Source organism: Prenolepis imparis, unplaced genomic scaffold, assembly GCF_030444845.1.
Source record: "Prenolepis imparis isolate NDT839.2.m4 unplaced genomic scaffold, iyPreImpa1.0 SCAF_9, whole genome shotgun sequence".
Lineage (NCBI taxonomy): Eukaryota > Metazoa > Arthropoda > Insecta > Hymenoptera > Formicidae > Prenolepis > Prenolepis imparis.
This window is the reverse complement of record NW_028141167.1, coordinates 16,860,696-16,876,136: the sequence shown is the minus strand read 5'-3', so window position 1 is coordinate 16,876,136 and position 15,441 is coordinate 16,860,696. Positions and strand designations below refer to the sequence as shown.

At 38.8% G+C, this 15,441-nt stretch overlaps 1 protein-coding gene across 1 annotated transcript; it reads right to left on the bottom strand.

Annotated features, from left to right (window-relative positions):
• Nucleotides 1-11,496: 11,496 nt before the first annotated feature.
• On the bottom strand, nt 11,497-12,051 carry LOC145940206 (uncharacterized). The gene has a single exon (XM_083045120.1). It carries the CDS (start codon nt 12,049-12,051, stop codon nt 11,497-11,499), a length of 555 nt encoding a protein of 184 aa, XP_082901246.1.
• Between the last annotated feature and the right edge of the window lie 3,390 nt (nt 12,052-15,441).

The following is a 15,441-nucleotide window of genomic DNA, read 5'->3' as shown; positions in this document are numbered from 1 at the left end:
AAGCAGTGGTATCAACGCAGAGTACTATTATCTCGGCGCATGAGAAGCGGTAGACCGTACGGTTTAAGCGGCGAGCGACAAAAGACACACGCGACATATATGATACCGCGCCGAAAAAGTATTATCGCTTTGTTTTTTCGGCGATATGAAAATGATGCGAAAATGATGACGATGTCTCGTGTCGCGTATAGGACACCCTGCATATTATATATACAACATTGTATATTTACAATAATTCCATTCAAGATTTATTAGAGAGAACGACGAATGCGATCATGCACGCACGATTTATGCTACTAGATTGTTTTATAAACAGCGTGGAGACCTTTATCATTTGCAACTTGGCGAAGTATTCATTTCAACGTTAACATGTAGTCTAACATTAACGCTGCCTAATTTAACATGAAATCTATCACAATTCGGCATGCGCGTGAAAGAGAGGGAGAGAGGGAGAGAGAGAAAGAGAGAAATAGAAAAACGAAGAGAGATATATGTATATATGTAAATTAATCATATGATTCTTCCTGATTCACGCATAATGCGTAGGAAGAAGCGACAGAAAAACTATAATTCACGTCACGCATTTTATAGATTTTCTGTCGCTTTATACGCATGAATCAGAAAATATCATATGATTAAATTATATGTACATACATATATCTTTATCTGCTTCTCTCTCTCTCTCTCTCTCTCTCTCTCTCTCTCTCTCTCTCTCTCTCTCTCTCTCTCTCTCTCTCTCTCTCTCTCTTACGCGCACGCCGGATTGTGATACATTTCATGTTAAATTAGGTAATGTTAATGTTAAACTATATGTGTTAACGTTGAAATAAATACGTCGGCAGGTTGTAAATGATAGTGTTCCACACTGATTATAAAACAATTTAGTATCATAAATTGTGCGTGCATGAGCGTAATATTAACCGTTCTCTCTAATAAATCTTGAATGGAATCATTGTAAATATATAATTTTGTATATGTATAAATGCAGGGTGTCATACACGCGACACGCGACATCGTCATAATTTTCGCATCATTTTCATATCGCTGAAAAAACAAAGTAGTAATACTTTTTCAATGCGGTATCATATGTCGCGTGTCTTTTATAGCTCGCCGCTCAAAGCGTGCGATCTACCGCACGTTAAACTACATGCTAAACTCTCTGAATAGAATGATCCTCTATTCAATTTACAAAATTCACATTAATTATTAAATAAGCAAACATTATCTCGGCGCATGAAAAGCGGTAGACCCTTTGCATATGCATATATGCAGCATTGTATATTTACAATGATTCCATTCAAGATTTATTAGAGAGAACGACGAATACGATCATGCACGCACGATTTATGCTACTAAAACTACATGTTAAAGTTGAAATAAATACGTCTGCAAGTTGCAAATGATAAAGGGCTCCACGCTGATTATAAAACAGTTTAGTATCATAAATCAAGATATAAAGCGATAATACTTTTTCGGCGCGGTATCATATGTTACGTGTGTCTTTTGTCGCTTGCCGCTCGAATCATACGGTCTACCGCTTCTCTTGCACCGAGACAATTTTGCTTATTACATGATTATTGTGAATTTTGCAAATTAAGGATTACTCTTTAATCCGGAGCAGGATTTCTGAACGCACCCCTTGTTATGACTGATTTCCTAACCTTTCATAATATCTGCGTTTTGTAATTTATGAAGGTGTGAATAAAGTACATATTAAAGAAAGTTAAATTTATTATAATAATCGTCTAAAGTAAATTTTTTTTAGCAGAAATTAGAAGCGTCATAATTTACAGGTTCTAATTTACTGTACATACTTTAAATACATAGCTCTCAATGAAACAAGAGTGCAATTAATTGATATTTCTAACAATATTTCAATAAATAAATTATATTTTTTAATTTTGGTTGTACATCAGCTTTGCCCTACAGCAAATAGAAGTGTTTTGTGCAATACTTCATCAATGCTGTGAAAAATATCATTTATAACAAGTCGCTGCTTCAATATTCTTAAGATGATTTGCTGTTTCATAAAATGTGATAAGGTATGTATAAGACCTGATATCATTTCTGCAAAAGTTATTCTATATATGACATTCTTAAATATTATGCTAAATTAATCACAGTTGATTATTCCATAACATTTCACAAGATTCTGAAAGCGGAGACAATAATAATGAACTCTCGCTTAACAAAATCTCATGGTTTGTAAATGGATTCTATTTCGATGCTTGATGACAGGCCTGCTCTGCAATTACTACCGATGCATAGGATATGTCAATTCTTTTATATCTGATATAGACATTTCATAATTTTAATACACAGCATAATATTTAGAAATATCATATATATAATAACTTTTACAGAAATGATATCAGGTCTCATACCGTATACATATCCTATCACATTTTATTAAACAGCAAATCACCTTAAGAATACTGAAGTAGCAACTTGCGTCATAAATGATATTTTTCACAGCATTGATGAAGTATTGCATAAAACACCATCATTTGCTGTAGAACAAAGCTGATCTACAATTGAAAATAAAAAATATAGCTTACTTATATTGGAATATTGTTAGAAATATATCACTTAAATACAATCTTGTTTTATGGAAAAGTATTTAAATACAGTAAATAATATTCACTGAAAATTATGACGTTTCTCATTTTTGCTAAAAAAAATGTATTTCAGACGATTATTATAATAAATTTAACTTCCTCTGATACGTACTCTAAACACTTTGATAAGGTACGAAACGCAATGATATTACGAAAGATTAGGAGATCTGTCATAACAAGGGGTGTGTTCAGAAATCCTACTCCGGGTTAAAAAATAATTCTTTAACCCGGAGTAAGATTTCTGAACGCATCCTTGTTATGACAGATTTCCTAACCTGTCGTAATGTCACCGTGTGTCGTAATTTATGTTTAGTGTACGTGTTTAGAGTATGTATCAGAGGAAGTTAAATTTATTATATTTATGGTCTGGAATAAATTCTTATTTAAGCAATTGGAAATATTATAATTGTTAGTGAGTATTATTTACTATACTTTAAATACCTCTCAATGAAACAGTTTTGCAGTTAATTGATATATTTCTAACAATATTCCAATATAAGTAAACTATATTTTTTATTTTCAGTTGTAAATCAGCTTTGCTGTACAGCAAATGATGATGTTTTGTGCAATATCTGCATCAATGCTGTGAAAAATATCATTTCTAACGCAAGCCACTGCTTCAGTATTCTTAAGATGATTTCCTGTTTAATAAAGTGTGGTAAGGTATGTATATGGTAAGAGACTTGATAGTATTTCTGTTAAAGTTATTCTATATATGACATTTTTAAATATTATGTTTTGTATTAAAATTATTAAATGCCTATTTCAGATATAAAAAAATTGATGTTTCCTATGCATCGGTAGTAATTGCAGAGCAAGTCTGTCATCAAGCATCGAAAAAGAATCCATTTACAAACCATGAGATTTTGTTAAGCGAGAGTTCATTATTATTGTCTCCGCTTTCAGAATCTTGTGAAATGTTATGGAATAACCAACTGTGACTAATTTAATTGCTGTGTTTATTGAAGAAGGATCAATGTGCTTCTTTATATCATTGCAGAAGACATAAAACATTTATGTTTTTAACTACTTATATATATAAGTGTACTTGCTTGCATGTGTTTGCGTATACGCGAGCTGTAAAATAGTCAAAAGATTTATGTACAGAATGCAGTAATGTATCATCTGCATTGCGATATTACTTTAATTAATTTTACACTGATGTATATATTATGTACTATCTTACATATCCAGATATATCAGTAATTCCAATATAATTTAAATTTATATTATAATTTATATTAAAATTTATATTTACATTTACATTATGATTTATATTTATATTTTTTAAAATTATATGTTACAACTTGCGTAAAGCTGATTAATTATTGTTATATAAACTTTATTTAAACTGTCACAAATGTACATATACAAATAATTTATATATAATAGTGTTTTCGAGGACATTTACATATAAACGGTCTATTTTTCTAATATTCACTCCTATGTAGTACCACGTTACAATAAGATACTTTTTCTCGCAGTGTGCTTAATATTTGCGCAGAGATCGGCGATAATACTTAGCAGTGTCTCTTATTATAATATTGAGCTGTTCGATAATTCATCTCATTAGTCATATACAAGAAGAGTGAGTAAATAGAAAAAAGTAATCTAATATTAGAAAAATAGACCGTTTATATGTAAATGTCCTCGAAAACACTATTATATATAAATTATTTGTATATACATTTGCGAAGTCCTCGAAAGCAATAATTTGATAAGTAGACCGTTTATATATAAATGTCCTCGAAAACACCATTATATATAAATTATTTGTATATACATTTGCGAAGTCCTCGAAAGCAATAATTTGTTGTACAATAGCTAAAAATCAAAGTAATGAAAAAACAAATTGTAATGTATACATCAGAAAGCGATGCTGCTTATACGTATGCAGAGAAATGGTTAGGTTTTTCAATGTCCTCAAAAACGTCAATTGACAAACATATATATATATATATATATATATATGTGTGTGTGTGTGTGTGTGTGTAAATTTTTTTATATAATTTTTACAAATACTTATTTTAGCGATACATATTTATTCCTCTACAAAGTGTAAAAAACGCGTCTATTCACACAAACACAAGTTTCTGTAGCGCACCTCGTGCGCTATCGGGAAATAAACGTTTTTTTGCTCGTTAGCACACGTCCCAGTAGCGCACCTCGTGCGCTATCGGGAAATAAACGTGCGTGCGCTATCGGGAAATAAACACGTCATTTCTCTTTAGCACACGTCCCATTAGCGCACCTCGTGCGCTATCGGGAAATAAACGTGCGTGCGCTATCGGGAAATAAGCGTGTAATTTCTCTTTAGCAAACGTCTCATTAGCGTACCTCGTGCGCTATCGGGAAAGAAACGTGCGTGCGCTATCGGGAAAGAAACGTGTAATTTCTCTTTAGCAAACGTATCATTAGCGTACCTCGTGCGCTATCCGGAAAGAAACGTGCGTGCGCTATCGGGAAAGAAACGCGTCCTTTCTCTTTAGCACACGTCCATGTAGCGCACCTCGTGCGCTATCGGGAAAGAAACGCGTCATTTCTCTTTAGCACACGTCCCTGTAGCGCACCTCGTGCGCTATCGGGAAAGAAACGTGCGTGCGCTATCGGGAAATAAACGTGTCATTTCTCTTTAGCAAACGTCTCATTAGCGTACCTCGTGCGCTATCGGGAAAGAAACGTGCGTGCGCTATCGGAAAAGAAACGCGTCATTTCTCTTTAGCACACGTCCCTGTAGCGCACCTCGTGCGCTATCGGGAAAGAAACGTGCGTGCGCTATCGGGAAATGAACGTTTTTCTTTTCGTTAGCACACGTCCCTTTAGCGCACCTCGTGCGCTGTCATGAAAGAAACGCGTCTTTTCTCTTTAGCACACGTTCCATTAGCGCACCTCGTGCGCTATCGGGAAATAAACGCGTCTTTTCTCTTTAGCACACGTCCCATTAGCGCACCTCGTGCGCTATCGGGAAAGAAACGTGCGTGCGCTATCGGGAAATAAACGCGTCATTTCTCGTTAGCACACGTCCCAGTAGCGCACCTCGTGCGCTATCGGGAAAGAAACGTGCGTGCGCTATCGGGAAATAAACGCGTCTTTTCTCGTTAGCACACGTCTCTTTAGCGCTCCTCGTGCGCTATCGGGAAAGAAACGTGCGTGCGTTATCGGGATAATGCTTCGAACATTTCGTGCGCTATCGGGACTATGTTTCATTTTCTTGTGTGCTATCGGGCAAATGTGCATATTAATTGGTGCGCTATCGGGATAGTGCGCCATTTATTTGGTGTGCTATCGGGACGTGTGCTAAAGGGATGTGGGCTATCGGGAATTATTTTAATTTCGACGTGTGCTATCGGGCTGTGCGCTATCGCATCGTGCGCTAACGGGACCCTCCCGACTGCAACGTCAAAGAGACCGAGCCTCGAGTTAACTTAGTGTGAGATCCGCCGATACCGGTTATGGGAATGGAGGCGTGTTGTCTGGTGAGTCTAAGCCGATTGGCCAGTCGCCTAGAAATGAAGATGTTCAGATCCTGGATCGATGAGCATCCGTACCTTATGAAAATCTCCGCAGGGTGTTATGATGAGAGCCTGGCAAGTGGCGAGCAGTATAACCGGCCGGGTAATGTGATGAGAATGTGAGCGTGATATGTCCGCTGAAATGAGTCACTCCGAAGTGGATGAAGCGCTGCTTTTGCTCGGTGAGGTTGTGACCGGTCTTTAGAGAGTAACGCGTGATACATATCACTCACCAGTCGCCAGGTTGCAACGCTTTCGCCAGGTTTCATCGGTCGCCAGGTATTTTAACCAGTGGAAATACCAAGGTTTGGTTGTTTGGTAAGTAACGATGGACAACTTTGGCCAAAGATCCTTCTTCGGGCCAATTTCCCTATTTCCTCGATTTAGACTTCCTTCTTTTTCTGTTTCAGGTCGCCGTTGGACATCGATGCACCGCCCGTAGGATCCGGAATCATCGACAGGACAACCATTCACAAGGATGGTCAACTCAACCGATTTGGATTGGGTAAGTATCACAGGTAAGTAACACTTGATTTTTATTGTCACTAATACGTTATATATATTTAATGAAATTATGATTTATTACAGGGAATCTCAATTAAATTAACTCGCGCTGTTTTACTATGGCAGGTAATAACGCGGTTACAATTCTCGCACTAATATCACGTCACGTTTCGTTACAAGTTTTGTCGCGTTCGCGTCAACGAGTTTGAACGTGTTTTTTCTACGCGGTACGAGGGTGTGAGCGGAAGCCCCCATCGCCGAGCGATCCTTACGCGTCGGGATTCGGTGAGACTAAAGCTCTCATCGCCGAGCGATCTTTACGCGCCAGGAGTTGGTGAGTCTAAAGCTCTCGAGTCTTCGGATCGCCGCTTCTTATAGTACGTCTCCCCACTACTGGGTCGCCGGCCAATCCGTGTCCTCCGCGCTGGCTGTCGTTCAGCGCCAATAGCGCGTCGGGCCTCTCGTTATGGTCCGCGCTCGCCGCTGGGTAGTCACCTAGTCATCCCCACCACGCTCGCGCTAGCCAATCACATCATTTCCCTTTTCGCGTCCTTAGCGGACGCTTCGCGTATATTACAATACTTAAAACTAACTGTACATCCATATTTATGTATTTACACACTTCAATCATTCATTCCTTGAACATAATGCTGATAAATTAATATTGTTAATTGACTACATACCGTGATTATTTTTCACAACTAAAAATAACGTCAATTAATAATTCTAATAAAACTAAAAATAAATAGCATCTGTCTGCTTGTTTTAAATTATAAAATAATTTTCAATCAGTGTCTTTATTTTTCAACACCTGTTTATGATTGATTTTGCATTACGTTAACTCAAAATAATTTCCTAACTGAATTAATGATTGGAATGTGTCTCAAATATTTATAAGGTTACGTCATTAGAGTTTTATAACGATTCGTCAACTTTCGTTTATTGACCTCGCACTGATCATACGGATCGTTCTCTAATTCTTTTCTTTTTATTTTGTTTTCATATATTCCATTTTTTTCCAACGTTACAAACTTATTCTAATTATTAAAAGGTTATTATTAATTATATTACAAACCTCTGTTCGTACGCTCTTTCGTGCGTATATTATAATTAATGTTTCAACTCAAAATAATTCTAGGATTTATCTTTCCTTTTGATTCTAAATCAAACTCAATTATTCCTTTTGCGCTCTTATTATTTAAATTAACTTTTGCTCTTGCGCATTCTATAATTAGAATCTTATCAAACCTAAAGTTTGCTAACCAAAATAAAAACAACTTATTCTTTTATTCAAAATTCTATCTTTTTAAAACTTAAGTCTATTTCGATCTACCTTTAAATATTTATATTATTTTACATTTTAACTTTATTTAAATTTTTATTCCTTTTCCAATTATAATTTTAATTATAATTCTTTTTTCCTTTTAAACTTTATAACTATTATTTTAAATAGACTTATAATTAACTATATACATTTCTCTCTTTTTATTTACAGGTACCTTGGCTTCACTCCTTGGAAAATCCAGATCTCGGCTCTGCTGCTGAAACGGGAATATTCGAGCTGTGAGCGCCTGTCGGTCGCAAGGTAGGGCCTGAGGTCTGAGTAGCCGCCGTGTTGGATGATGATTTGGCACCATGAAGTGGAGTTGAGATGTGCCGAGGACCTTCCTGATGTATCATCGTGTGATGCTTGTTTCCGCATTCCCGTTCCGCTTCTCATTCTTGCATGAGGTCGCGTTGTGTCTCCCTAAGCAACTGAAGCACAGCCGTTTGTCGATGACAATGTTCCGTCTGAGGTGAGCTGACATGTCCCTGAATCGCGGACACGTCACAATGTAATGCGGCTCCGAACAGAGTGCGCAGCCTGAGGTATTCGAAGTTCTGGATGAGGAGGCGGTGGACACGAGGGCTTTGGCCGGGACTGTTTTGTGACTAGGTTTCGGAACCGCCGAGGGTGAGACCGATGTCGATGTTCCCGGTGCTCCAATCTCGATGCTTTCCAAAGCTCTAGCTCGTCCGGTGAGAAACGATCTGAGGTCCTTGTATGATGGTGAATCTGTGGAGAAACCTAACTTTACCTCCCATGCTTCACGTGTCGCTGAGTCGAGCCGTTGCACAACGAGATGAACTAGTAGGTGATTCTGTGACCGGACAGATCACGCTTAGTTTATTAAAGCAGAGCTTACCGATCTCCAGGTTGCAGCGCTTTCGCCATATGTCAAGGTCGCCAGGTATTTTAGCCTTTGAATACCAAGATTTTGGTGGATGGATAGCGACTAGTGATAATTCCGGTAGGAATCCCTCTTTTCTCCAAATTCCCCTTCAGTGATATTAATCCCTCTTCTTCTTTTTGTTACAGGTCACCGCTGGACACCCGTGGATGTGAACAACGCCTTGGACAGGACTTGGGCCCAGACTCACCAACCAGCTGGACTCTCAAGAATTACGAGGATATCTCCTTGGGATAGGATACTTCGTAATTGGGTAAGTGCAATAATATTTATTACACGTCACTTGAATAGTCACTATATATTTTCCTTTATTTTTAGGTAACAAATTATCGCTACCAGCAAAATCGCGTCACAATGCTTTCGCGGTTTCTCGCGGTTCACGATTATGCCAATTAAGCACGCAGTCATTAACACTCGCCACTCGCTTTGTTATTTTCGCGATCGCGTATTCGTGTCTCGACTTGTTCAAGCGCGCTGAGATTACGTCGTATCACGCCCGATTGTTTCTCGCTCGAGTACGTGTTCCCTCCATGAGAGTTTCCGACGAAAGATCTCTCGAGTCCTCGGAACGCCGGTTCTTATACCCTAGCGCCCCACTAAGTCTGCTTCGGCCAATCAGCGCGTTGCTGCCTCGGTAGACTTTCGCTTGCCCCTCTACTTGGTCTCCGACCAATCAGCGCATCGGCGCTCGCCGCCGCTTCGGTATACTCTCGTTTACCCCTTCTGGTTGACCTCTGGCCAATCAGCGGTTCGGTGCTCGCCGCCGCTTTGGTAGTCTTTCGTTTACCCTTTCTACTCGCGCTCCGACCAATCCTAACCTAAATTAATATAAAACAATTGGAATGCATTCTTTTACATGCTTTACACAAACTTAACATATTTTTATGCATGTCCCGATAATAAAATAAATAGTCATATGATATCAACGAAATTATTAATCGCCCTCGCGTAATCAAAATAAATATGTATTTAGCTTTGTCGCTATATAAGAAATGCGATTCAATGAATAATATGGTAACATCTGCCAATTGATGTAAATAAATAAAAATGCATTATTGTTGGCTAATCAAAATAAACATGTATTTAGCTCTGTCGCGGTATACGAAATGAAATTGAATGAATAAAATGATCGTTTCGTTATTTCGTTGTGTCTCTAGTTACTGATTCTAATATCTTTGTCAAACTGTTTATTTTTATTGCTAGTTTATTTTATGTTTTTATTTGTTTTCCAATTTATTTGACTAGGTTATAATCACTTATATTAATTTTAATATAACTTATCGCTCTAAGTTTAATAATATTCTTAAACTCTATTTTCTTACATCCAATACTATTCTAATAATGTCGCATCTACCAATTGATGTGAATAAACAAAATAAATTATTATTGGCTAATCAAAATAAAATATCTTTTATCAATCAATATAATTAAGTTGAATCAATTTAGTTAAGTTAAATAATTGTAATTAAATGTAATTAGTTTAATTTAATTGTATATATATATATTATGGTTAGTACCAAATGGTTTAAACGTTAAAATAATATTTCTTTCTCAGTTTTAATAGGATAAAAACAATATACAGGGTTTGTCAAAAGTGTGGAAACCCCTAAATAATTTTTGTAAAAAAGAAAATATCAAAAAACGGTAAAACAAGTATTTTGATTTATCAAAAAAGCTACCCTATAACATGGATACCGATCATCCCCCACCTTCTGGTACGCGGGGGTAAGAGAGGGGTTGAAAATTTTAAATTGGATTAAGGGTCGAGTGGGGGCTTGTTTGAAAGGTCTTTTCATAACAAACACACCCTTAAAACTTTAAGTCGCTACGACCCCCTCATTCAAAATGGGGGCCGTTCAAATTTCGAAATTTCATGCACTTAGTGTTATCCAGGATCAACTGCGTGGAAGTGGCATGAATTTGATCCCTTGTGTGTGTGTGTGTGTGTGTGTGTGTGTGTGTGTGTGCGCGCGCGTGTGGCTAAACAAGTGTGAATGTGTACATAGTGATGATAGGTTGCAGAACAGACGATTGAAAACTGTTATCTCTCTTTAATGATTCAAAACCTTTTACTCCGTGTTTCAAAATAAATTTTACTCAGTTAAAGTAAATGCTGAAAGTGGCTGCCATTTACTTCCTGACAATATGCCAATCTTTGATAGAATGCAGAAATGGCACTACGATTCGTCTCAAAAGGTATCAAATCTATTTCATCCCTTATTCGCTGTATCAATTCTTGGATGCTTTCAGGTTTTGTTTTGTAAACCTTACTCTTCAGGTATCCCCATAGATAATAATCAAAAGGAGTTAGATCTGGTGACCGAGGTGGCCAATCCTCTCCTCCCTCATTTCTGTTCCTTCTTCCTATCCATCGTAATGGAAAAGTCTCATTTAAAATTTGACGTGGCCGTAAACCAAAATGAGCAGGAGCTCCATCATGCTGAAACCATATTTCTTCAAAATTATTTGGAAAAATATTTCGTATGGCTGGAATTATTTGATCTACAAGTAATCTCTCATATCTTTGAGCGTTCAGATTTTCTTTAAAAAAAACGGCCCTATTAAGTAGCCATCTATTATTCCACACCATACATTAATTTTTTGTGGATATTGTGTGTGAGTTTCCCGTACTCAATTCGGATTCTCATCTGACCATGAACGAAAATTTTGATTATTAACTTCTCCCGTTAACGTGAAAGTTGCCTCGTCTGTAAAAACAATTTGATAAGGGAAGATGGGCCGGACATCTATTAGTGCCATCATTCTTTCACAAAAACCTATACGACGCTCCAGATCTCCGTCTTGCAATTCTTGAACATATTGTAATTTGTATGGATAGAACTTGTTATTCTTTAAAATTCTCCAAACGGACTTGGGAGCAATATCGTGAATTTGAGCGGCTGTGTTAATAGTAGAATTGGGATCTTCAATAAATGTCTGCATAACATCAAGTTGTTTTTCTTCGTTAGTGGCAGACGATGGTCTCCCTGATTTAGGGCGATTTTTTACGCTACCAGTTTCTCTAAAACGTTCTATTGTTTTTAAGACAGTGGACTTATTAATTCGACGATTCGGATACGTCTCATTAAATAATCGAGCGACAGCAGCGTACGATCGCTCGTTGTCACCCCATCCACGCATCATGAGGATAGTGATTCTTTCACGTTCCGACAATTCGCCAGCCATTTTTAAAACGTTTAATTTTTAATCTGCCTAAAATCTGTGAAAACAACTGATTTTGAGTAGCCGTGAGAACAACTGATTTTGAGTAGCCGCGAGAACAACTGATTTTGAGTAGCCGTGAGAACAACTGATTTTGAGTAGCCGTGAGAACAACTGATTTTGAGTAGCCGTGAGAACAACTGATTTTAAGTAGCCGCGAGAACAACTAATTTTGAGTAGCTCGGCTACCAGATCGGACACCAGATCTAACTCCTCTTGATTATTATCTATGGGGATACCTGAAGAGTAAGGTTTACAAAACAAAACCTGAAAGCATCCAAGAATTGATACAGCGAATAAGGGATGAAATAGATTTGATACCTTTTGAGACGAATCGTAGTGCCATTTCTGCATTCTATCAAAGATTGGCATATTGTCAGGAAGTAAATGGCAGCCACTTTCAGCATTTACTTTAACACACTGAGTAAAATTTATTTTAAAACACGGAGTAAAAGGTTTTGAATCATTAAAGAGAGATAACAGTTTTCAATCGTCTGTTCTGCAACCTATCACCACTATGTACACATTCACACTTGTTTAGCCACACGCGCGCGCACACATACACAAGGGATCAAATTCATGCCACTTCCACGCAGTTGATTCTGGATAACATTCATTCGAAATTTGAACGGCCGCCATTTTGAATGAGGGGGTCCTAGCGACTTAAAGTTTTAAGGGTGTGTTTGTTATGAAAAGACCTTTCAAACAAGCCCCCACTCGACCCTTAATCCAATTTAAAATTTTCAACCCCCCTCTTTCCCTGCGTACCAGGGGGTGGGGGATGATCGGTATCCATGTCATAGGGTAGCTTTTTTGATAAATCAAAATACGTGTTTTACCGTTTTTTGATATTTTCATTTTTACAAAAATTATTTAGGGGTTTCCATACTTTTGACAAACCCTGTATATAACATGGTTAGTACGAAGTAATCTCAATCATTAAAATAATGTTTCTTTCTCAGGTCTAATTATATAAAAACAAAACTTATTACTAATTGTTTGCCTTTCGATTCTCAAATTTCATTTATTACAGATACTTCGCGCTGTCAAGTTTTTTCTCCTTATTCTTACTTGACTCCCTGTGTGGAGGTTCCTGGAGTTGGTTCTGGCTCTGGAACGGGCTCGTCCGTGCTGCGATCAGCCTGCGGTCGCAATCCCAGTGTTGAGTCGGCGCTCCAAGAGAACTCAGCGCATTGAGGGTCTCCGTGGTAGTATTGAGAAGCGAATTGAGGTCCTTTGCCGAGCGTTGAGTTATCGTGTTGATGCGAAAAAACCGATCCAGTTGAGCAGAGATGAGCAGACGTTTGTTCTCGTACCGTGAGACTAGAATATCCCAGGCTGAAGCAAACGAGTCGTCCGAGAGAGGCAAATTTGAGATGAGCTGTGCCGCTTCACCAGTGAGAGAGGTCCGGAGATAATGCATTTTTTCGACATTGGATAGGTCCGGATTCCATCCGACTAATGAGGCTAACAGATCATGGAATGGCCGCCATGCTGAGAAGTCGCCTGAAGGTTCATTCAGACAGGACGCGTCAAGCGTCAAACAGCGAGCAGCAACCATTCAACAACCAATAAGCGAGGTAATATTAGCAATGGCGTAAAAAATATTGCCTCGCTTATTGGTTGCTGCTCGCTGCTTGACGCTTGACGCGTCCTGTCTGAATGAGCCTTGAGAAGTTAGGAAGAGAGATTTCCGGAAGGTGACAGCGAGTTGATGCTTGGTTGCCGATGGTGAGGTTTGCGAGTTGAGAACCGGAGAGTGGATTGACCTTGTTCTTTTCTTCAATATGGATGAGGAGCTCCGCCTTTGCTTTCGCATAGAGTTGCAGACATTGGTCAAAAATGCCCCTTTTGAAGTAGTCATGGTCGAGGAGAGTGTCGACCTTCGAGTCCGAGAGTCGTTCGTGAGACGCCTCGAATTTTTGCCAATTGCTGTCGAGAAGGTCGAGCTTGACCTTGAGGACTTGTAATTGCAAGGTGGCAAAGGCAGCTTCTTTGCACTCGAGAGCGACCGACCGAATGTAATTAAATCGGTTCATTTGTACGAGATTTTGGCCTCCAGATTCGACATGATGAAAGCTCGGGTTGATTCCTTGAGTGGTCACAATGTTGAGAAGATTCCGTTCCGAGAGAAGCACCGAGATGAGACTGTATAATATCGATTGAGAGTACCGAGCGCGAGTACGCCGTATCACTCTCCGACGGCGTAGGCGAGGTTGAGTGTCACTGCGAGTCGTTGCGTAGCGCGAGCGAGAGAGAAGAGTACCGCGCGACGTCAGCTGTTATCGAGACGACCGAGTGTCTCGGGCACGAAGTGTCCGAGCACCGACGAACGTGCCCGAGCTGCGGAGCGAGACCGAAGGCAGAGAATGAGAGAGAGAGAGCGCACTATGAGTCTGGAATGTTCCTGACGATTTGCCGGTAACACGTGGCACCGAAACTAATGTTCGTCGTCACTGACTGAGAGAACGCCCGAATCCGCACTGCACTCACAATAAATCCGGCTCGAAGGACCATAAAATGTTTGAATCAGAGTCCGGTGAATAGTCTGGTGTTAGGAGTGAGGCGGAGATATGTGCAGAAACCACAAAATTAAAGGCGATGTTTCACTCAAAAAAATATAAGTCTAATTTATTATCATTATAATTTACGGTAAAAATAATACTGGCCTTCTGCCAATGTACTACAAAATAATAACTGTAAGAATAGAAACTAAAAGTAAAATGTATTTAGTATAATAAATCACAAGTAGTGAATTGAGAAGTCCGATGATTATTGAAAACCACGTGCCAATCAACGGGACCGGCAATGGCCTCACCGAGTATCACGCCGCACTTGTATTGTTTGATGAGGTGCACTTGTCGTAGTCCGTTGTCACAAATGAGAGATCCGATAATTGTTCCTTTAAGATAGAGAGAGTCCGGGGTGTGCGTACTGTCCGTCTTAGAGTTTTCTGATTTCACCGTTTGTCCGTTCGCTTACTTATGTTCACGTTTAGCCGAGAGAGAACTGCTCGTGGTAACCGGAAACGAAGTACTGAGACGATGATAGCGAGATCCTTTTCGAGGCGACATGTGCGCACGATGATTGATGTGTTGCTCCTTGATTAGCCTAGTTACCTCAGCGAAATAGCCCGTGATTTGTGGGTCACGGCCGTGGGAAAGGGGGAGAGAGAATGCGTGAGAAGTCAGTAGCGTTCAGAAAGAGAGAGAATGAGAGAGTGACATTCAATTAAAAATTCAGTGAAAATTGAACTTAGAAAAAATTCTTCGCTTATTTTGTAGCTTCAGCAATGTCAGACTACACAAGGAACGAAATTGTTGATATTCTCTTAGTTTTTGGAGAATGACGCCG